General features: G+C 40.0%; 1 protein-coding gene across 14 annotated transcripts in view; it reads left to right on the top strand.

The window, feature by feature from the left end:
• Positions 1 to 22,398, top strand: part of cacna1g (calcium channel, voltage-dependent, T type, alpha 1G subunit) — a 291,002-nt gene that overhangs the window by 225,726 nt on the left and 42,878 nt on the right. For all 14 annotated transcript variants that reach the window (XM_054766574.1, XM_054766569.1, XM_054766571.1 and 11 more), the window contains 4 exons: positions 436 to 559; positions 5,650 to 5,718; positions 11,142 to 11,326; positions 19,747 to 19,873. In XM_054766574.1, the coding sequence (XP_054622549.1) occupies positions 436 to 559; positions 5,650 to 5,718; positions 11,142 to 11,326; positions 19,747 to 19,873 (505 nt within the window). The remainder of the gene's footprint in view (positions 1 to 435; positions 560 to 5,649; positions 5,719 to 11,141; positions 11,327 to 19,746; positions 19,874 to 22,398) is intronic.

A 22,398-nucleotide genomic window follows, 5' to 3' on the forward strand; every position in this document is an offset into this window, starting at 1 on the left:
CCTATTTCACGGAAGCTCACTAATCGCAGTTGCGTCTGCGATAATGAGGGAACTGTGACCATTGCATGTTCATTTAGTCATTATTATACTAAATATGCTTAATTTAGGCGTAATTTAGGCAATTCTTTTACTAATAATAGGCCATAGCCAACCACGAAAGAGCAATGCTTTATTAATTGATATATTTTGAAAAACCATGGTAGGGTGAAGCCATGAAATTCGAACCGTGATGTGGCGGGGAACGACTGTACTGCTGTTACGTGGGCTCATAAACACTGTTGAACTTGTGTTTATTAGTCTTCCAAACAGTTAAACATCCTAAAGTTTAATTTGTGGGTAGATGCCGTACATACATTACATACATTTGCTCAATTTGCATTCAGTTGCGACTTTACTAAGTGTCATTACTAATTGATCTATCTCGCTATTTCACAGGTTCCGTGATGTGTGCAATAAGATCATCACCCACAAGATGTTCGACCATGTGGTGTTGGTCATCATCTTCCTCAACTGCATTACGATTGCCATGGAGCGTCCTCACATCGACCCCGGCAGTGCTGTGAGTCTCGCAGCCTCGTAAAGGAGACAGACTGCCACAATGTAGAGCAATGCAAAGCACAGACCTCCCCCAAGGCTTCTACACATGTCCTGTTTTTGCTGTCAGTTGACAAGTTCCAGTTATTTCATCTTCCCAAGTATAACACAGTATGAAATTCACAAGTTTGGAAATAAACTGGAACCTCGGTTTTGGTCATTAATTCCTTTTCAATAGGTCAGATGAAAGCTAAAACACTCCGATAAGAAATCCTGTAAATCCAATTAATCGGCTCCAGACACCCAGAAATATAAACAAAAAACATTTTATAGAGAATAAATATTGTTTTACATGCAGAAAACAAAGCCAAATACATATTAAGGATAATTTAAATGGATAAATGAACATTTAACATCACTTTTACCTTTAATAAAGACTTTATTGATTGATTGTTGTTGGTGATGAGTGGAGGGAGGAGGATGGGGGATAGAAGAGCCGCACGGACACTATTTCGTTCTAGTTGGTTACAAATTTAACTTTGAAGAATGGTTGGTTAGAGCTGTTAGAGGTGTATACTTGCTCACTTGAAATGTATTGTAAATTTCAGCAGCAGGTACAATCATAATTACACACACTGGCCTGGTTATGTGTCCCCCTTGCACCCCCCTTGTGTTAAAGGTTCCTGCATTTACATTACAATGCTATTGTAACAGACACAACCTGCGCACTTTGCTATGAGTTCTTTCAGCAATTCAGGAATATAAAAAAGCACCCATTCCTCGAACACTGCTTATTAGGACGAAGGAAGGCGACTGAACAAACAAACAACCCAGACACACACATTATGAAGATGATTAAAGGATTCCCTGGCTGGCATCCATCGATAGCATCCCAACTCTAAAAGAACCACTATCCATTCTTCCCAAAGACTTAGTTACCAACGCATAGATGCTTTGTTTTTTTGCAGACTAGTTTGTTAGGTGCACTGTTTGGCGGTACAATACGTGCGAGACATATTTTTACCAATAATTTTCATCAAAAAACAAATCACATGAAAACCCGGCCGTATGAAAACTGAGGCTCCACTGTACATGCTTTTTATTGGACAGTGTGGCCGTAAATCAATAATTTGATGATGCTTGCAGCGTATCATAAAAATCCAGGTGGATATGTAACAAAAATGTTGACAGAAAGTAGCACACAAAGAAACAAATCAACCCATGCAGCAATCTCCTTGGCAGTTGGAACTCTACAAACTGAAGTCCATACTGGAAAGTTGTAAACCTTTATTCACACTCGTACAAGGGAATTACAGAAGTTGACAAATGATGCAGAACATGATGCAAACATGGAATCACTCCTGTTTGACTCTTAACCAGAAGCTTTAGGTAATGGGTGCTTTACCATGTTTCACATCCTTAACTAATGCACCGTCACTTGGAATAGATGCATGTTGCTGGAAACATTACTGCAGCACACACACACACACACACACACACACACACACACACACACACACATGCAGCCACTAAAACCATGTCCTTTCCTCTTTTCCAGCAACAGCATCAGAACACAGACTAGCCATTCTGTACATACACACAATAATTAGTGCTGTGATTATTATTTTTCTCCCCATTGAGCGAGGCGTTTTGCAGATAGCTTTAATTGTGGTTTTGGTCTCAGTGGATCACACTGTTCTGCTCGTTTTGTGTCTGAACCGCAGTGGAGACAGAGCTGTCTCAATTGATTCAATTATCCTTATGCTGTTGTATGTGGCTAATGTCCAGGAAAGGAGATGTTGAACACATGGAGGCGGTATCATAAAGGCATGGGGGCAGATCAGGGCAAAGGCAAACACACTTTTACTTATGCAAATGAATCTTCTGCAAATACACAATGTCCACAGTCCTAAGTCACGCTGACATTCACATTAGAGAGCGTTGCTTTTCGATGTATTTTGTCTGCTTCCTGCTGTGGCTATTGTGTCCACCATGCACCCCGGGGCCATTACTGAAACGTGATGATATGCAGGCTGCAGCAAGCCTCCAAGTACAAAACAATTGTAGTCATTACTGTATTGCTACAAATCTCATTTGCGCTGGTGGCGATGGCATGAGTTGTGTTTTGTGTGGGTTGTTATGAATTACTGAAGCCAATGTCTACGATTACGGTTTGGAAACCACAGATGGATAATTAATAAATGCACTGATATTTGGTGAACTACGCTATGTCACCCCGAATGCCAGCATAACAAAATATAGTTTCATTAAATGTAGTCATTGTTATTGTTGCAGCAATTAAACGTTTTACACACATTTTAATGTGTGATGCTGGCTGAATAATTCAAGGAGTGCCCTGGAATGTGTTACTGTTTTGTATATGGTTCTCCATGTTGCCTAGATATGGTCTTCCTCCAGCTCAGTGGAAGCAATTGGAGGATGATTATACCACTTATTATGATATATGACTCCTAATTGAGCAAGAGGCCAATCCATCAGTGCCTTGGGTTCTAAATTGAATCGGAGCAGCACCAACGATATGAAGTACAATCACTCTAGGTTTTCAGTACTCTCACCATCTACTGCAGAGAGAATTTAGATAGAGTTTTTGCTGCACACAAATCTTTTTAACGTCAACTCGAGAGCGTAGGAATCATTCTTATTGGCAATTTTTATGTAATTGCGAACAGCTAAACAGCTTTCAAGTTGTTGCCAGTTATAGGATGGATATACGGTGGTTCCTGGTTCTCAAAGAGGTATTTTAAATCTCAGCAGAGTGGGGTTTTGGCATTTCTAGCAGATTACCTTCTGGAAGTGAATTATTAGGTATCGTAACTCAGCACATAAGTCATGGCTAACCTCTGTCTTACTGCAGGGCTTTACAAATCAGGCCAAGCTCAAATGAGCACTTCATCATGATATGCTGCTGCACGGTTTTAACATAGTTGACCACTAAAGCGGGGGATGGTACACTCCTGATCCATATTTTAAGACCAGTTGAAAAATTGCAAGAATTTGCATTTTGCACTTCAAAGATCCTGACGGAACAAATAAGTCAAGTGGTCGAAACAAAAAAATGTCACCGGCCCTAAGTGCCGTCATGATCATCATGATCTGGGTTGCTTTTTCCTTCAATGGAACAATGGAGCTTCAGGTTGTGCAGGGGCGTCAAAACAGCAGCAGGCTATGTGGAGATGTTGCAGGGGGCATCCCTCATGACTGAAGGCCCTCGTCTGTGTGGTAATGACTGGCTTTTTCAACAGGACAACGCTGCAGTTCACAATGCCTGCCTGACAAGGAGCTCTTCCAAAGGAATAACGTCAAAGAAGGAAAAACCCCAAATAATCACTGAAATATAGGGGAAACTGACAAAAATGATCATACACAAAAATGTACTAAAAAATAACAAATGAAAATCAGACACTCCTTTTTAATTGTAGAAGAAAACTTAGCCAAGAAAACTTAGCCAAAAACTAGTCAACTGTATTTATACAGCGCCAATTTACAACAGATGTTATCTTAAGGCACTTTATGTATGGAGGATAGAACATATAGAACCAACTGAGCCCCACACGAGTAAACGCTTGGCGACAGAGGCAAGGAGAAAATCCCTCTTGGGAAAAAATCTCACACAGAACCACAGACAGAGGGTAGAAAGAGGGGTTGAGTGACCGAGAGAGGGGAAGGACGAGGGAACAAAGTGCACAACAGCAACAGCAACGATGTCTCACAGAGCTAAAGTCTTGAGAGGTTTGCTGATGTCTGACTGGTTGGATCTTGGACGTTCTTAAGCATTTTTTGTTTTTTTTCAATATAAAATTGTGAATTATTAAATGTTTGTTTTTTTTAACTCATTTTGGATAATTTATAAATACTGTAAACACTAAAGGGTTGATCCCGCTAAGAATGTATAGTGTCCACATCTATTGTTTTATAATATCATGCTTCTTTGTGAGGTTCGCAATGCAACATGACAGTAAATCCCATAATGACTAAGCAAGCCAACCACGTTTCCCTCCCTTTTAATGAACCTAATATTCATAAATATAAGCAGAATAAAATAGTATAATGCCTAATTTTAGAGGATGTAGTGTCAAAACATGATAGTGCCAAAAACATGTCAAAAGCATGCATTGTTGCAACAGTAAGTCTGCTGGAAATGTCCATCCATCCATTTTCTATGCCACTTATCCTAATTAGGGTCGCGGGGCTGCTGGAAATGTGTAAAAATACAATAGCCTATTATATGCTTAAAAAGCTACACAAAATAAGAAAACTACACACAAAATAAGAAAAAGAAACCTAGTGGATGGATTTGTTATACGTGAATGCACGCTAGCTGGTAATGACTCTAATCGCAGACATTTTCCTTTTACAACAGTATTTCCAACTTCATATTTTTTTGTAGATGTATTTAGTTTATTACACAAGCAATAAATGCATAAATAAATAATGCCGTCATTGTTGGACGCTGGATATTTATAATATTTAGACCGAATGGCTGGAGGCAGGACTTTATAAGCCCTTTAAGCAAGCATGTATTCCCAGTGAGTCCATTCTTGACATTCCCAGAGCCTTGAGCAGGACTGCCATCTTTGTGTTAGTGTCTGTGATGTTGTCTTCCTTTGAGCATAAGCAACGGCAGAGGGAGGCCGTGGGAAAGACAGCCACCTACACACACTTGCAGACATTGAGACTCAGAGACATTTTGAGTAGGGTCGCTGACTGATTCCCACATAGAAGGGAATAGGTTAAATAAGCAGCTTCTGAAGGAATCTCATTCTTGCTCGCTCGTTTTCTCCCATCAGTAAAAAAAAAAAAAAATGCCCTCATCGCTTCCCATCCCACTCAGTCATAAAGGCACGCTGCCCCAGGCAGGAGGCAGGCTTGGGAGCACTTTATTGTAAACAGAAATATAACTAAATTCCACATTTTGCTTGAAGAGTAAAGATTTGTGTAAATGGGATGCTTTGTTCTTGCCTTCCAGCTGTCATTTGTAACTGCAATAGATTCCTTGGGAGATGTTTTCATCAAGTGTTGAAATGATTTTCCCAATGCAGGCTTAAGCTCAGACCTTATCATTTTATAATATCTTCTTTTTGTTTTGGTTAACAGGAAAGGATCTTCCTAACGTTGTCCAACTACATCTTCACAGCTATATTTGTGGCTGAAATGACTGTAAAGGTAAGCGAGTAGCCATTAATATACTTTAAGATCCTCTGTATTTGTATCTATTTGCTGTATTCATCTTATCCGTCTATCGATCTATCTACCTACCCACGTACCTACCTACCTATCTACCTACCTATCTACCTACCTACCTACCCACCAAACGCATAAAGCATATATACAGTAAATCAAATTTAACCAACAGTTGACCCTCGTTTATCATGGTTAATTGGTTCCAGACTCGACCGCGATAAGTGAATTTCTGCAAAGTAGGATTCAATATTAATAAATGGAATATTTCGTAGTTATGCCATAGAAAACCTGTTTACTACCTACTAAATACGGTTTTCAACATTTTTAGAGCACTCTTGACATGAAATAACACCCATATAGTCACCTTTATATTTGTATTACCCAATATAGTAGATATAATCAGAGAAAATAAGACATATTAGACATAAATAAGACATAAATAAGATAACCTAGACTCACACATTAGCAGTTCCTTCTTTTTCTTCTGGACAGGGTACTTCCTGCAGTGGCCATTGTCTAATTATTGTATTGTAATGACGGCTTTAAAGGGCTTTACACTTGTATTACCCAATATAGTAGACATAATAAGAGTAAATCAGCTATTTATAATGCAAATAAAACTCCTGTTTGTGTGTATAACAGCAAATGTGTTCCCTAGGGAACTTTAGTGGCAGGCGGACAGGAAGTGGCGTTGGAGGTTCAGGGTTGAGTTTTAACTCGTCGTGGGTTATGGCCCCTACAGTAGCTCGTGTTATTGTTATGATTATGATGTTTTTATTATTGTACCTGTTGTGAGATCATTTAAACAGGCAATCACATTTGGTGCCCCGTCTCAACGAACAGTTACTGACACCCAGTGGCCAATGTTGAGTCTACAGTAGTAAGTGAAGTCTCTCACACTGTACTGAGCGAAAAGTCCCTTTCTTTTGTCGCAGTAAATACAATTTCCATTTTTATTGTTATCATCGCACTTTTCCTATTTGCCACCATTCGTAATGCGGTCATCTGTGGGGTTAATCCTTTAGATGCTAACTCAGCTGGAGTCTCACATTTGCTGATGGCACGCATGACAATTTTTTGTTGACTACAATTTGGAAAAAAGTCAGAGCTACGACCATATTGATTTAGTATCTTATGAGATCCAGGATTCTTGAGGTAGCTGGTCTAAAATGACCTCCTGGGATGTGTTTTTCTCGTCAGCCTTCTGTCAGTTTCAATGATTTGTTTTGTGACAGTTCTGGAAGTTCCATGCTGTGGTTTTCCTCCCTTCACTAACTTCTGTTGTTAGACATTGTTGACCGGTCAAGATTTCATCAATGCAATAACATCTGACAAGCGTAGACCAGTATCATCTGTCCCCAGCCTGGAAAAGATCATGTGATACCCTTATTCCTCTCTTAGATTTGCATAAGATGGAGAAACCAGGCCGAAGCTACTCAAAGTTTCATAGAATTTATATCTGCCCAATACCCATGTGTGCTATAAGCCCTTAAAAAACATCAAGAGAAACAGGGCAAAGAGGGAAGGAGTGAGGCTGAAATGGGAAAAAGCAAATGAGAGGCTGGGTCACACTTACAAAGAGTAAATACATGCACCCGTTCAGTGCTGTTTCATCATGGTAAACAGCGGACTGTCTCGCCAGGATTCAAATGCCTCTGCCTGCTGAAGTTCATGGGTGTCAGTCATTCATAGCTCCTGTTTCTATTTTTGGCCCCTGTGTGATTACTGGGCACACAAATATTAGGCCGTCTCACTCACACACATGCACAGAAATGCACACACTCTCCTCGCCAAGTGATCCCTGGATGTGTCGTGTCAAAACATCTTTTTCATTCTGACAGCTGCCTTACCACATCATAAATGTGAACATATTTCACACATTTTATTAAACTTGTATTAATGCATCCCGCTGGTGGAATAGCAGTGTGTTCATCACCCTAAAATGATAGCGAAAACAGCAAATCTTTTTACAGAAGAAGGTCAAACTGTCAAAACTATGATTATAATTATGAGTTTTGATAGATTTCAGAGCCAAGTGACTAACTTGTCCACCAGAATCCATTTACAAACAGCTGCCGCAAAGCATGCTGGGAGCCGGCATTGCTCCTGTCATTGGGAATGCTTCAGGCTTTCCGGCAAAAGTTGCTAAAGTTAAGTTTTTATTATTCCCCACAGCAGTCGTAGTTGCCCTATGTGTGTTTACTTAAATGTAACACGCTGTGCTGTCAGTTTTGTGTTTGCAGCGTGATTGTAGTAAGTGTTCTGTCTAGCGACCATTTCAAATGTATGACAAGCTCACTGTGGGGTCAGTGTTAGCTATTGCTTATCCTTTAAACAAGCTGCAGTGACTCTGACCATGTCCCCAGGGTGTGTGGGCTGCACCTACACTAAACTTTGATGTCAAGTAGGGGGCCACAAAATATGGTCCGCCAGTTTGAGACCCCTGTTTACCTAATTAGCTAGAATTGTACTGTATCCCATGCACAGAAATGGCATAAAGCACAAGATGACTTAATAGCATGTCAAGGTTAAAGGTTCCGTACAGCACGTCACCTCTTTACTGGCCAAAATTCCCATTAAGTCCCCAAGTCAGGGCAAGAGCTTCTTTGATGATCATATACATTATTCATATACAAGTATATTATGTATATACGGCATGCTGTGCATTGATGAGCACCATTAAAATATACTTTTCATCCTTCTCCTTTCTTCTTTTACTCTTTTAGGCAAAAATAGTTTGGCCTAGTTTAGGTTTAAAGGCGAAAAAGCCAAGACATCCCAATTATACTGTATAGTGTATACAGGAATGCAAATTGTATAGTGTGAAGAGTCACTGATAGGGCCTGTGGACGTTTAGAGCTCGAAGTAAACAATCGCTCCATAAATTGAATGGGATATTAAACATCCATTCTCAGGCTTGATAACATGTCTGCCAGAAAGTGATACATTTGTAGAAAGTGCACAGGTAAAAAAAAAAAAATATTGTTTAATATATTTTTATAAGTTGATCTTACGTGACGTGTTGCATTTTATAGGGTCCTATAATTTCCGTGTTAAACAAATTGGGGTCGGAATTACGGAATTGGCCAGTAAAAATGGAATGAGTCTACTGTTAAATGCGGAATCTTGCGTAAATTTACATTACATTATGTTAAGGTTTTGGATATGTTAAGGAATGTGTGCAGGGCCTGACTTCCCATTAAAAGTAAGCAAAGTCGGCCCTCTTTTATCACGGTTGATTGGTTCCAGACCCGACCGTGATAAGTGCATTTCTGCGAAGTAGCATTCAATGTTAATAAACTGAATATTTTTATAATTAGAAGCATAGAAAACCCTTGCCCTTCTAAATACGGTTTTACCATTATTAGCCCTGCAGACATAAAATAACACGTGTTTAGCCACCTTTACACTCCTATTATTCTTTGTTTACACCACATTGCGCAACCCTTATGAGCAGGCTACGGGATCTTTGCAGGGACACAAGAAACAGTCGCCGCTTCAAGCATAGCAAGCTACCAAACTAACTAGGTAGCCTCTTGAATTTATTTATTCGAAACTTAAGAAAGGGCTTCAAAAGGAGTGGGCAAGTACGACAAAGTAAGCAGCAAAAGACACTTGACCCATCTTGCCTGCTAGTGCTGCCCACACTGGTGTATGAATGTGAATGAATGTTTGGTGGTGGTCGAAGGCGCGGTAGGTGCGAATTGGCAGCCATGTTTCCGTCAGTCTACCCCCAGGGCAGCTGTGGTTACAGATGTAGATAACCACTACCGGTGTGTGACTGAGGAATGACAGAGTAATGGCTTCACGTCACTGTGAAGCGTGAAAATGAAATTTGGGAAAAAAATAAGACAGATGTTATATGGCCCTACATTTGATCATATATATTCGGCTATGCCATGTTTGCTGCAGTATGATTGCATTGTTCCTGTGGAAGGTTTTCTCAATGTGCTTGCTCATACATTTAAGATAATGAGCAAATTATTGTGCAGAACATACTGATAGTTCTTACAACACAAAATGTACCCTCTTTTTAGTATGTTTTTTGCCATTCTTTTTAGAGATGTCCGATAATATCGGTCCAGCAATATTATTGGCATAAAAATGTGATATCGGTAGATATCGGTATCGGGTTTTCCCTATAATAAAAAACATTTTTTAAATAATCAATCTTTTTTTTCTTATAGCATATCCATGGTGCAGGTGGATCATTTATAAACTCTATTTTCCTGGTTCCATATTAGGTTTTTTTTGCCACTGAAAAAGTACAGACAAAAGCATTTGCTCGGAAGATATGTTTGGATGGATGGTATTTCTCCGTTTAGAAAAAAAAAACACTGTAGCTGAATCCTCTACATTAATCCATCATTGCACTCTGCTTTTGGTTGTTTACAATCAAATATAACTGCATTTATGTGGTTTATTCTGTTCATTCGCGTTTGTTTTATTTAACCGGATATGACTTCTACGTCTGCGCTCCGTGCATTGTGTAACTTTTTACGTAGCTCCGTCTTGGTAAGACGATAGAAACATCCGCATGCGAACAAACTCTTTTAATAATAATAATCACAAATAAAACAACCCCCCAATATGTTACATATATGAAGTATGGTTATTGACCATTTATGTTCATACATTTAAAAAATAATAACTACCACACCACGTGACGTCACAGAAGCGCTTTTGTGAAAATTTGCTAAAGGAGGAAGTGACGTAGGTCTCAGACGTAGGTCTGAACCGATTGCGCAGTGATCTGGGATGCTAGCTGTTCGCCATGTTTCAGTGCAGTGAATTCACGGTTCCCATGATAATAGAAGGTACTGAAGGCTTAAATCTCCACTTCCTTGCTAGCCGCTTGACTTTCACCTTAGCCCCAGCTCTGCTGCCTCGATACGGCTTCTTTCCTCAATGGGTAAACAGGGAATCACACCGACCTCGCTCTCATGGCGCGTGAAAATGTGCTTCAATAAACAAATCCATATCCATCGGATAGAATATATTACTTAAAAGATGAATATAGTAGGAGAACAAACAAAGCAACTTGAAGGGCAGTCACCGTGGCGGCGATGGTTTAAAAAAAAAAGTATCTATGTCACACATATCGGTATCGGTTGATATCGGAATCGGATATTGAAAGTTAGACAATATCGGCATATCAGATATTGGCAAAAAAAGTCAGACATCCTTAATTATTTTATTCATTCGGTGATGCTGCCCTTTAAAACCTTGTGATCAAGTCACATTGGTTGGGGAATGGTACATCTAACCATACATAAACTTTGTATTGCTACTCTGGTTTTTTGATTTCCGTTAATTACATTGGATTTTAGTCTTATTATTACCATAATTTAACTGCATTCACTATATATTTACGTATAATTGCCCTGTGAACGTTTTGTGTCCAGATTGTGGCTTTGGGTTGGTGCTTTGGTGATAAGTCCTACTTGAGGAGCAGCTGGAACATTCTGGATGGGATGTTGGTGATGATATCAGTTATCGACATCCTGGTTTCTTTCTTCTCCAACTCTGGTACCAAGATCCTGGGCATGCTCAGAGTACTCAGGCTGTTGCGTACCCTGAGGCCACTACGGTAAGCGACTCTCAAAAGAAATAACATGGTCCCTAAATGTGTTTTTTAGACTTCAAATGTCAAATTGTTTTCTGTAATTGTGACATATTAGACAGTTTTGCATCGAGGATATGTAACAGTTTGGGTCTCTTTGGGGGGATATTTGCGTTGCATCTGCATTTATTTGTATTGTATGTACACAATTGGTAATCTGAAGGGTTTTTGTAATATAGATTCCTAAAGTAAGTGAGGCACAAGCACTTTACATGTATGTATAGGGTGCATCACTTACTACATGACTGCACACTAACACACAGCAGCAACTTGCATGCAAGTCATTTGCTTGTGTGCCTTCATGCTTGAAGTATCTCCCAGTGGTATCTGTACGTTTTGCATGACAGTAATAATTGATGCCACTTCCAGGTATTTGATGGTATTATTTCTATGTTATGTTAATTCGTACATCTATGTAATATTAAACAAAAAAGCAACATAAGCACAGTTTATTTGGAACATTTTGACTTTAGAACTCTCAACATTGGCCAAAAATAGTCTCTCTGTCAATATGGACTACTTTTTAAAGTTGAGTAAATGATCCACTTTCCCATTTGGTAGGTAAATTGTACTTCCATGCATTTTTTAATTTATTTTATATGTTTGTACTGTTGCATTTTGATGAACATATTTTTCCCACTATAAGTCCCACGGGACTATAAGTTGCATTTACCAGTATTTATGAATGAGCTATCATCAGAGCGAGTGTATGGATACAACAGAGAATCGCCTCTTTAATAAATGTTCTTGAAGAAGACACTTTTAATACCTGAAATGAGGCCCGGATGCATCCCGGAGGTTAGAAACGTATGAAACAGCTGTATATTAAACATTTTTGTATTCACAAATTAAAATTGACTGAAAATCATACATGTATTTAGTTAGTCAGTGGGTGACACAGCAGCTACAATCTCCAAGCTAGACATACAGGTAATTAGTGTCCTAATAACAATACTGTCGAAAATACAACATTTTTAATTATAGTTGCACATTACTTACAGACACTCCAAGGTAGAAGCGTATTAGAAAGTATGCCGTAACATCATTCAATTTGTGTGCCTAACTCCGTCACAAGCTCAACTCAATGAATTTTTGTAGCCACTAGGTGTCGCCAAAAAACAACCACCTCCCCACTTTAACTTGAAATTGGACCATGTTAAAATATATACTGTATATATTTTGATACATACGTCACACCTGACTCACGGAAGCCAAAATATGAAAAGAAGTGCAACTTATAGTCTGGAAAATATGGTACTCACAAAGGTTGCAGGGGTTGCAAGAATACAGCGAAATCAAAATTACTTATTATTTGGAATGGAACAAGACTGAAACCTGTCAAAATGGGGCAAGAAATAGTAACCTAAGTAGCATGACTCAGAGGTCAAATGGTTATCTGACGGATACTCGTTTGCACCAGAGACAATGTTCAAAAAAATTAGTATGTATATGTAATCATTGCTATGTATATTATATACACGGATTAATACTGTATGTGTGATATTACTTTCCTGGTCACATAATAGTGGATCTTTAATTGCCCTGCAGAGAAACAAGAAGCATTTTGTAATTAGATCTGTTGCCATTGTATTAAACAGCCACTTTTGAAAAGAGCACCTGATGCAGAATCCTCTCCAGGGCTTTCAGTCCCGTGCCCTGCATTACTTAAATCATCAGCGAGCAGCAAGGCTGGCTGTATTGTATTACTCTCAAGATGCATGCTGGTCTTACTGTCAGATGAGAATGTAGCTTTTATAAGAGGAAACTGTGAAACTTCAAATTTTAGGGAAAATATTTTGGAGGGCAAAGGGCAACAGCCACCTCTGTAATTTGGAGGAAAAATGCAAAACGACAGCATGAAAAATAGGATTAGGTGCGGGTGGGTGAGTGCGGAACAAAAGAGGACAGAAAAAGAATGAGGAGGAAAAAGCTGAGTGGATTTTTACTTTCTACCGTTGACGTGGCAGATAAGTTGCAAGACAGCTGTACAGTACGATACTTTAGAACTTGACAATTTTGTTTTTGTTCTATGACTTGCATAGGTTGTAGAACAATACCAAATTACTCTTCCTGTTTGAGAGGTTCCACTCTAACATTTAAATGATTTTTTTATTTAATATTTGAAGTTACAGGTGCAGCGCTGTCATATAGTGTATAGCTGTCCATAAAGTCAAACACCACTGTGATAATTTCACTAACAGCTTGTTGTCTCCGCTGCTCGATTGTGAATGACGCGTGCTCGACGTTTGAATTAAATTTGAGCTTGTCTTTGTTTCTCCTCCAGCACCATTTTGCAGGTAGAGCTCACACTGGTAGGAAACTCGAATCGGGATTAATCAACAATTATTTTTACAAAAGTAGAAATAAAGGAAAAATACAAATTTATCAAAATAAAAGTTTTGTTTCACTAAAGATATTCAATATAAAGTCGTCCCTCGTTCATAGTGGTTAATTGGTTCCAGACCGACCGCAATAAATTGATTTCTGCAGTGAACCTTTTCGTAGATAGAGCATAGAAAACTTTCAAAATACGTTTTTTAACATTATTAGAGCCCTGTAGACATGCAATCACACGCCTGTAGTCACCTTTACACGCCTTCTATTCATTGTTTACATCACATTCTACAACACTTACGCTGCACGGACTCGATCCAGTCGCTAGTTAGCAAGCTAGTGAGCTAACAAGTTAGCGAACCAACCAGTTAGCCTCAAATTTATTTCTTCCAAACTTAAGAAGTCAAAAACATACCACTTCCACACGAAATAGGAGAACTTTTTTCACTCTTTTATATCAGACATGCGTTGGCTGACTTCATGCAGTGTTAAGGTAATTGTAATGTAAGGTAATGTCTCAATGTTTTGTGTCATTACTGCCACCTGGTGACCGGAATACTACATCTCTTGTATTGCAATATGTTTTGACTAATAATAGACCATAATCTACGACAAAACAGTGACTAATTGACTAATTAATTTCTGAATAAACACGATATAGTGAGGGAGTAACAATGGAGTTTTATTAGTCATATTTAGTCATGTTTTATTTAGTCATATTGCGAGTTACTGCTGTCGTTGAAAAACCGGGTCATGTCGTAAAGAGCATCTGTTAATAGTAAATGGAAATTGGTTTATCTCCATTGTATTTTTGAGTATCTAATAGGTACAGTTTGGATGCTGATTCAGGTTTGAGCTTTCAACTAATGCAATTGTGGTCATTTTTGCGATGAAGTGTAAATTTAGTTTTACCTGGTGACTCATTATACTGCCCTTGCCTTTGAATATTGTCATTCATCCAGGTGATTGTATTCTCAGGGCATTGAATGGAACGTTCAGGTTGTCTTAGAAGACATTTTGCCTCTCTTCCGAGCAGGCTGCTCAATGACTAGAAAGGGCAGCTCTAGTCTGAGAAATTGGTGCAAGATCCAATGCATTTGTCCTCTAAGGAAGGAGGCATGTCCTGGCACGAAACGGATTCGCTCTTTTGTGGCGTCAATTGACGGTCGTTAAGATGCAATGGAGGTAGGCCTCTCCCAGCCAACGATGGTCATTTGGGTGGTATCACCTTTGTTAGCTGTGCGTTCAGATGACATCATGGTCATGGACCGAAACCAAGGTGTCTGTGCCTTGTTTATTTCTTAGAGGAATAAAACGATGGAATCTTTTGGGAAAGGACAGTATTGTATGTGGGAAAAAGTGTCAGGATTGCCTTAAGCAGTGTTTTGGATCCCGTGACGCAGAGAGGAGTCAGTCTGTGATAACAAAAACGTGTTTATTACAAAAAGAGTCCTCACATAGGAGTAAAAAAGACAGAGGTACGGAGTCAGTCACAAAAATAATGGGCAAGGCCACGTAGAAAGGAGTACAAAAAACACTGCGAGAAAAAGTGGTAGCAGGGAAAAAAACAATAAAACTGAAGGCACTGCTGAAAACCAAGCAGGCGGGTATCTTTAGCACAAATACTAATGAGTCGCTGCTTGAGGAAGCCCGGCTAATACTCACACCACAGGTAGGTAGGCCAGAGAGTTAAGCACACGAAAAGGTAACACAGAAGACATACAGAGACGGAAAGCAGGTGAAGTGCAGGGAACAATCTTGCAATGAGCTGTAGCAGAAGACCAGTTTAAGAAGGCAGTAGTCCTAACGAGCTGCAGGTGTGCCACGGTGGCTCCGCCTCTGCAGGGGGAACAGCATGCACTGCACGACATGGCAGGTAGGCGGCAGCAGAGCAACGACACAGAGCATGACAGAAAGACTCATTCTTAACATAGAGGGCTTCCCTCACTCCTTTTTCAACCAGAATGTGTACATTGTTGTCGTCGGAGTACTGCCCGTCTGTGCTGTGACATGCACCTGGTCAGTGACGGCTTCGTTTCCCCTTTATGTCATCCTTGTTTTTAACGTTACACCGTAACTAAATGAATTTATTGCAAAAAGAATGTTGCTGACCCTAACCTGTGACTGGAACTGTTTGAAAATTGGTGTTCCAAAACACGGCCCTTTTACGACATCCCTCAAAAAAGATCTATAGCTCATGTGCGAGGTTTGTGCTAGGTTAGTTGACATCCATGTTCATGTCTAGTTATTAGTCTCGACTAGTTGTACTTATTTATGATGATGTGCACCTGTCTGCTATTGACCTGCTTTGTTTAAGTGAACACAAACACAAACCTCTGCAGTCATTCGTCAAGCCCACGGTTGGGGGGAGCAAGCCTTTATGGAAGCGACAGGAATTGAAACCATATGTTACCAAGTTGCACTTACATGTCACACAACACTGCCTGCATCAAATCGAGAGTCCAGCCAAGAAATCCCATCCTTACTTCCCCAACCCACACTGAACTCAGTATATCCATTATTAGTTCTCTCAGATGTCACTTCATGCAGATTGATCTAAACCTCTTTGTGGTGTTTTGGGAGGTCAGGTGCTGACAAACAGTTGGTTTTGCCATAATTCCCTGCTGTTGACCCCTGTCGGCTCAGCCTTTGATCTCATCCGTCACTTCATGATGATGTAATTACCCCCAGGCTTTCGCTGGGTAGTTAATGCATTTTCTGGCTTGTGTTTTGGACTGCAGTGACTCCTAGCTGACAGCAGTGACTGCCGCCAGTTGACTCACTGCATAATTAACTTTTTTTTCTCCCTTCATGTTTGTGTGACATCTCAATAGCTTTTCCTCATTTAGTGGAATGGACCAGAGCATCGAGGAAGGATTGGTGTTTCAAGGGTGAATAAAAGGATGTTAATCCAGAAACTAAGTTTTAGGAGAAAAAAGTAGGAGAATAGCAGCTGCTTCATTTTTTATTCTCTGTATACCCACACAACTCACCGTCCCTCCTCTCCTCCCTCTCTTATTTCTATCTTCCCGAGTCCCTTAATTACATCCAGTGTTTACACTGTGGGAGCAAGCCTGCCACTTATTGCCCTACTTGTTGTTCTCATTTTTCGATGTGAGGGATGTGCTGCTGGAGGAGACAATATAGTGCATGCAGGTGTTGTGGGTAACAACGGCCTCTTTCTTTCTTCTCGTTTTGTATAGAACACTAAACAAGGGCGCACTGTGCACTGCTATGAACTGATGCAGGGAGGTCAAGTTGGGTGGAATGTCTGGGGAACAGATTGAAATGAGTTATGAGCCTTTCATCCAAACACTTCTTAAAAGGTTACTTCCGTTTTGTTCCATGAACGTGCAGCCTTTCTCTCATGTAGTTGTTTTTGGGGTTTGTGTGTGTTTTTGGCATTTATATTTTCTTTTGCATTTGTTTTTGATCCTGCAGTGTTTTGTTTTTTTTATGGTGTTTGTGCGTTTTTGGTTTTGGATCAGTTCTGTGTTGTGTTGTGACGTTTGTCCCTATCGCCTCTGTACCATCCATCCATTTTCTATACCGCTTCTCCTCATTAGCGTCACGGGTATGCTGGAGCCTATCCCAGCTGACTTCGGGCGACAGGTGGGGTACATCCTGGACTGGTAGCCAGCCAATCGCAGGGCACATACAGACAAACAACCATTCACACTCACATTCATACCTATGGACAATTTAGAGTCACCAATTAACCTAACATGCATGTTTTTGGAATGTGGGAGGAAACCGGAGAAGCTGGAGAAAACCTGGAGAAATGCCCAACGAACCCAGGTCTTCCCGATCTCCTGACTGTGCCTGTGTGGCCAACATGCTAACCACTACACCATTGTGCGGCCCGCCTCTGTACCATATATGTTCTAAATCTAATAACTGTAAATGTCAGCGCATTTCCTTTTCTACCCGGCGATGGCAAATAAATAAGGGAATATAGACTCCGACACTGCTATGGTAATGAGGGAAATGAATTTATGCAAAGGCAACACATTTTTTTGTGACCCCTTTAGACATGTCGTGGTACTGCATTCTAACGAGCTATTCAAAGGAACTCAAGAGAGACGGTGAAGTGTAAACTGATGAGGTGCAGCCATTGGCTCTGTACTCTTTGATCAGCGCTATCGATCAGTGGCATTGGTCAGCCCAGGACCCTTATTATCTCATGTCTTCTCTTAATGTGATATTGACTATGCTTTCACTCAACTGTCTGCTCAGGGCAAAGCATGCTTTATGGACAAAGACTGAAAGGAAAAGGCATCACAGATTAGCAACCCTGGCATCTTTTTGTTTTCCTGTGTATCAGGGTTTTTTTTTCTCTTTGGGTCTTTGTCATTTACAGTATATATCTACCATTGACTCGTCTCTGAATAGGTGCTGCTGCATCCATGTTATGTTGCGCATGGACACCTTCCCCCTCTCTTTTTGCAGAAGTGCTTTCACGGACAGGATTTATTTTATTTTATGGCATACATTGTTTAATCATGAATGTCTTCAATTCAATTAACAGTTTTCTTTGCAGGTTTCATGAGACTCAAATCCAGTCCGGTTACCCTTGTCGCTGTACCATCACCTATAATTATTATTATTATTAGTCATTTTTTTGGCGTAGGTGTTGTATTTTCCCTTAAAAATAGAGAAACCTCAGATAGGGATAATTCCAGATGGTTCGACTCAAAGAGAAATATACTCAAAGCAAGTAAATCCAATCTGTTCCAGACACCAAAAAAACAAAAAATACTTTTTTTTAATATAGTTTTACAATTATAGTTTTACATGAATAAATAAATCCATAGAAATTACGAATGACGGGATAAACAAACATTTCATATCATTTTTACCTTGATGAAGACCTTTGTTGACAATGACAGCTGTGAGACAGCCGGCAAGGAACAAGCTGAGATTCACACGAACACCAGCTTTGTGTTTGGCTATGAGTCAGCTCTTGAATACAATAGTGTTTCTCACCTTTTGTATCAAAGTGCTGGCACTTGCAACTTTCATTCTGGTTTATTTAATTGGTTTGCAGCTGTGATCAATAAGAAAAGCAGATACCTGTATGATAACTGTGTTAGTTAGCAAATAACTACAGAAACAGCTGCTGGTGATGTCATAGACAGGCGACGGAGCTGAAGGACAATGACTTCCGTTTACGGTTTCCATGCTAAGACGATTCTAACAGGGATGCATTGTGACAAAAATACGTCACGAACACTGTTAGACTCACACAATGTATTAACAACACGACAAGACACATGCCAGTTTGTACGATAAACGGGAAAAACCAAGGCAACATTTTTGCATACATTTTTTACATAAACCGAAAAATACCCTAACTGGGGCGTACACTAACCAAGGTTACACTGTATTTGCACAAAGTTATAAAAGCTAGTTTCGAAACCTGCAGCATGAGCTGGATTGTATTTGAACATAAATGTGCACCTTTGGATGGTACCAATCTTGCTTTGTCCAATAACACCCTTCTATCATTTGTCTGTTTCCCAACTCAACCTGTTGAGGCAGATCACTGATCCCATCATGAGTATGCACTCACACTGAGCCAGTTCTACCTTCACTGGCTTTTGCCCCTCCCTGCATGTGGCATGACTTCATACAAACAATAACCTTCCTTATTTAGGACTTATTTGGAGTCATTCTGTTTATTACTGTTGTACAAGGTAGCAGGAAGAGGAACGGCCGTATTAATTATGCCAAGTCCCACGTCTTCTAACCATGCAAACTGTCCTTTTTGGTCTATTGTGAGTGTGGCTTCTGCTTTGCTGAAGCACTTGTTCATTTGAGGATTTGTTGTGTCTCTTTAAGGTAAGGAGTATAAATCCTAACCTTGGGTAATTTTTATCCTTAGATCTGCTTCACTTGTGTTGTTACACAGCACAGAACTGCATTGTTTTTGTCTTTTGTGCTGAGAGTTTGGGCAGGGGGGAATGATGTAGTTGGAGCACTCTGCCGGCTCCATCCTCACCTATCCTCAGTAAAACCCTGCACTAATATTCAATTTATATGTTGTGTTTTAGTGTGATCAGCCGAGCTCCAGGGCTAAAACTGGTAGTTGAGACCCTGATGTCTTCACTAAAGCCCATTGGCAACATTGTGGTCATCTGCTGCGCCTTCTTCATAATATTTGGCATCCTTGGAGTACAGGTAGGTGGAACATTGAAAAATAAAATACAATAAGGACATTTGGTCTGAAAAACGTAGAACATTCCTTCTCAGGGAAGCACCAAAAAGTCTGAGCAAAAGAAACAAGAGAGCGAGTTGAGGAGTGTCTTGGCGCAGAAGAAAATATAAACATCTATATAATAGTTTAGTTTTATATGGATGTTGATTCAGTCGCCATTGTTTACTACGACAATGGACGCTACGTAAATAGCAAGTCAAACAAACGAGAGTTGTGGTTGCTCGCACGCAGGAAAATACTGCCCCTAGCGTTGTGTTGGTGAATTGCACGTCAAGCACTCACACCTGACAGTAAAGCTATAAATGGATCAAGACACCATCAGAAGGACCGGCATAGTTAGATATCACCTGGACCAAGAATTCCACCATAATAATTGTCTGTAAATTTAAAATACAGATCTATTTAGAATGTATGAATAGTGTATGTCACCTGAATTACTGTGTGAGTAATCTTTAATACATGTTGCAGACAGCAGTTTTACAACACTCGTTTTTTGGAGAAAATCTATTCCACATGTCCCAGACATCCCTGATTGCTGCCAGTTTGTCAGTGACATGCACGGCTTGTCTCACGATTGTCAAATCTGCGCACTGCCAACATGGTACGGAACATTTCCAGGGACATGGTGGCTCGAAATATTGGTCTAATAAAATTTGGAGATAACAGTTCTAAGTAACGTGTTGTGTTTAGTGCTTAAATGGTGTTTGATGTTATGCGTTGACAGGCTATGGATGTGTTATGGTTTCGTTTCGTTGTACCGTGAGCAAGTATGTCGTTATGTTTGATGCCACCTATATATTGATGGCCCCTTTTCCAAATGTTTTAACCCAATGTGGCCCGTGAGTCAAAAAGTCTGCCCTCCACTGGGCTAGAGTCACCTTTGCATATAAGAAGCCCAAGGTAGACATGTACAGTAGGTCAGTCACATCTATTATCTTCCATTCTTGACCGTAATGATTGGTCCCATCCATGTTTGTCATTTTTTGTTTTATTCCTGCACACTCGATCTTGCTGTCATGATATCAGTCATGGTCCCTCCTAAGATGTTTCCAACCCTGGTGACCAACTACAAGAAATGTCTGATCTAATGTCTGAGGTAGACAATCGGCAGAGAATCAAATTATTATTTCCACCATGTAAATATGCTTATCTGCTCATAATAGTGATTTCATGGCAAACGGCCAAAGGACTAATCTGTGCGAACAGGCACAATGTCCTTGGTGGTGTACAGGCTACTATCTATCTACCATTGGCATGTTTCTTAATATTGTAGTGTCATGGAAGGTTAATGCTGCAGCGGTACAATGTGTTTAGGATTGGAGGTTCCTGCTCATTAAAAGGCTTCTTCTGTACGATCTGGAACAACAGCCTTGACCTTTATGAAAATGTTGCCAAACAATGAGTGACCTCTATTTAATTTCATACACGAAATACAGTACTGTATGTACTGTAAAGCTTTTTTCAGGCTTGGCCAACATTGAGCCTGATCTTTTAACCACTGTTGTTAGTTAAAACAAAGGTCAAAGATGCTCAGCAAGACATGGTTTTACAGCCAGACAGTTTTGTACTAGTGAGTGAAAATACCTTTTAATACAAAAATTATTGAGGAGGATGGGGCTTAATTATGGCTCTATATTTCTCAACTTTCTCAATCTTTCTCAACTGGGGGCCGCTAGAAGTAGAGTCTGGGCCGTATCAAGTATTCAGTCAGGAATCACGTTTCAACCAAGTGACTAACTCCTCAACAAACGGGAGGTGATTTGCATTCGCCTCATATGGAAGTGCAGGCAGGATTGGAACAGCACATGAAGTGGCCTCCGCACTACAGTATACTTGCAGTCCAAACTACCTCGGTGTTCCAGCGTAATTCGACGGGGTTCAACAGCTGTGGATATGTTACTATATGTCCAAGCAGCAGCTGTAGTAATCCTACATTTGATCAAACTATATTTCGGGCAACTTTGGACTTATTCTCTACTTCCTGGTTCGACACGCTAAGCATCATGGGAACTGTAGTTCTTTAGTGTGAACATAAAAATAATCTACTGTACTCCAATCTGCAGTCTATTTTACGTGTCTTTACTATACATCAACATAAATCCTAGGTTCCCAAAGCAGGGTATGCGTACCCCCGGGGGCACGACTATTGCCATGGGGGTATGTGAATAAAAATGACAAACATTAGTGCCTAACACTCACAATTACAAACGTGCCTGAGCAGTCAGAGCAGAAAGTAGGAAGGAGACACGGCATGAAGTTCTTTAGCGCTCTGTCTGAGTTATATGCATAAGTAAGTAAGTTTGATGATTATGTTGTGCATTAAGAGTGTATAATCCTGAAGATTTCATTTATATTGGTGTTCCAATCCGCGCACTGTGAAAACATGTCAGTGTATGTGGGTGTCAGGACGAGACAGTGGGGATTCTCGCGAAAATTAGGTGTTATCGCTGCTTGTATTTTGCTTGTAATTTTTTTGCAAATGATGCAC

This window comes from Dunckerocampus dactyliophorus, chromosome 2 (genome assembly GCF_027744805.1).
Source record: "Dunckerocampus dactyliophorus isolate RoL2022-P2 chromosome 2, RoL_Ddac_1.1, whole genome shotgun sequence".
NCBI classification, from domain to species: Eukaryota; Metazoa; Chordata; class Actinopteri; order Syngnathiformes; family Syngnathidae; genus Dunckerocampus; species Dunckerocampus dactyliophorus.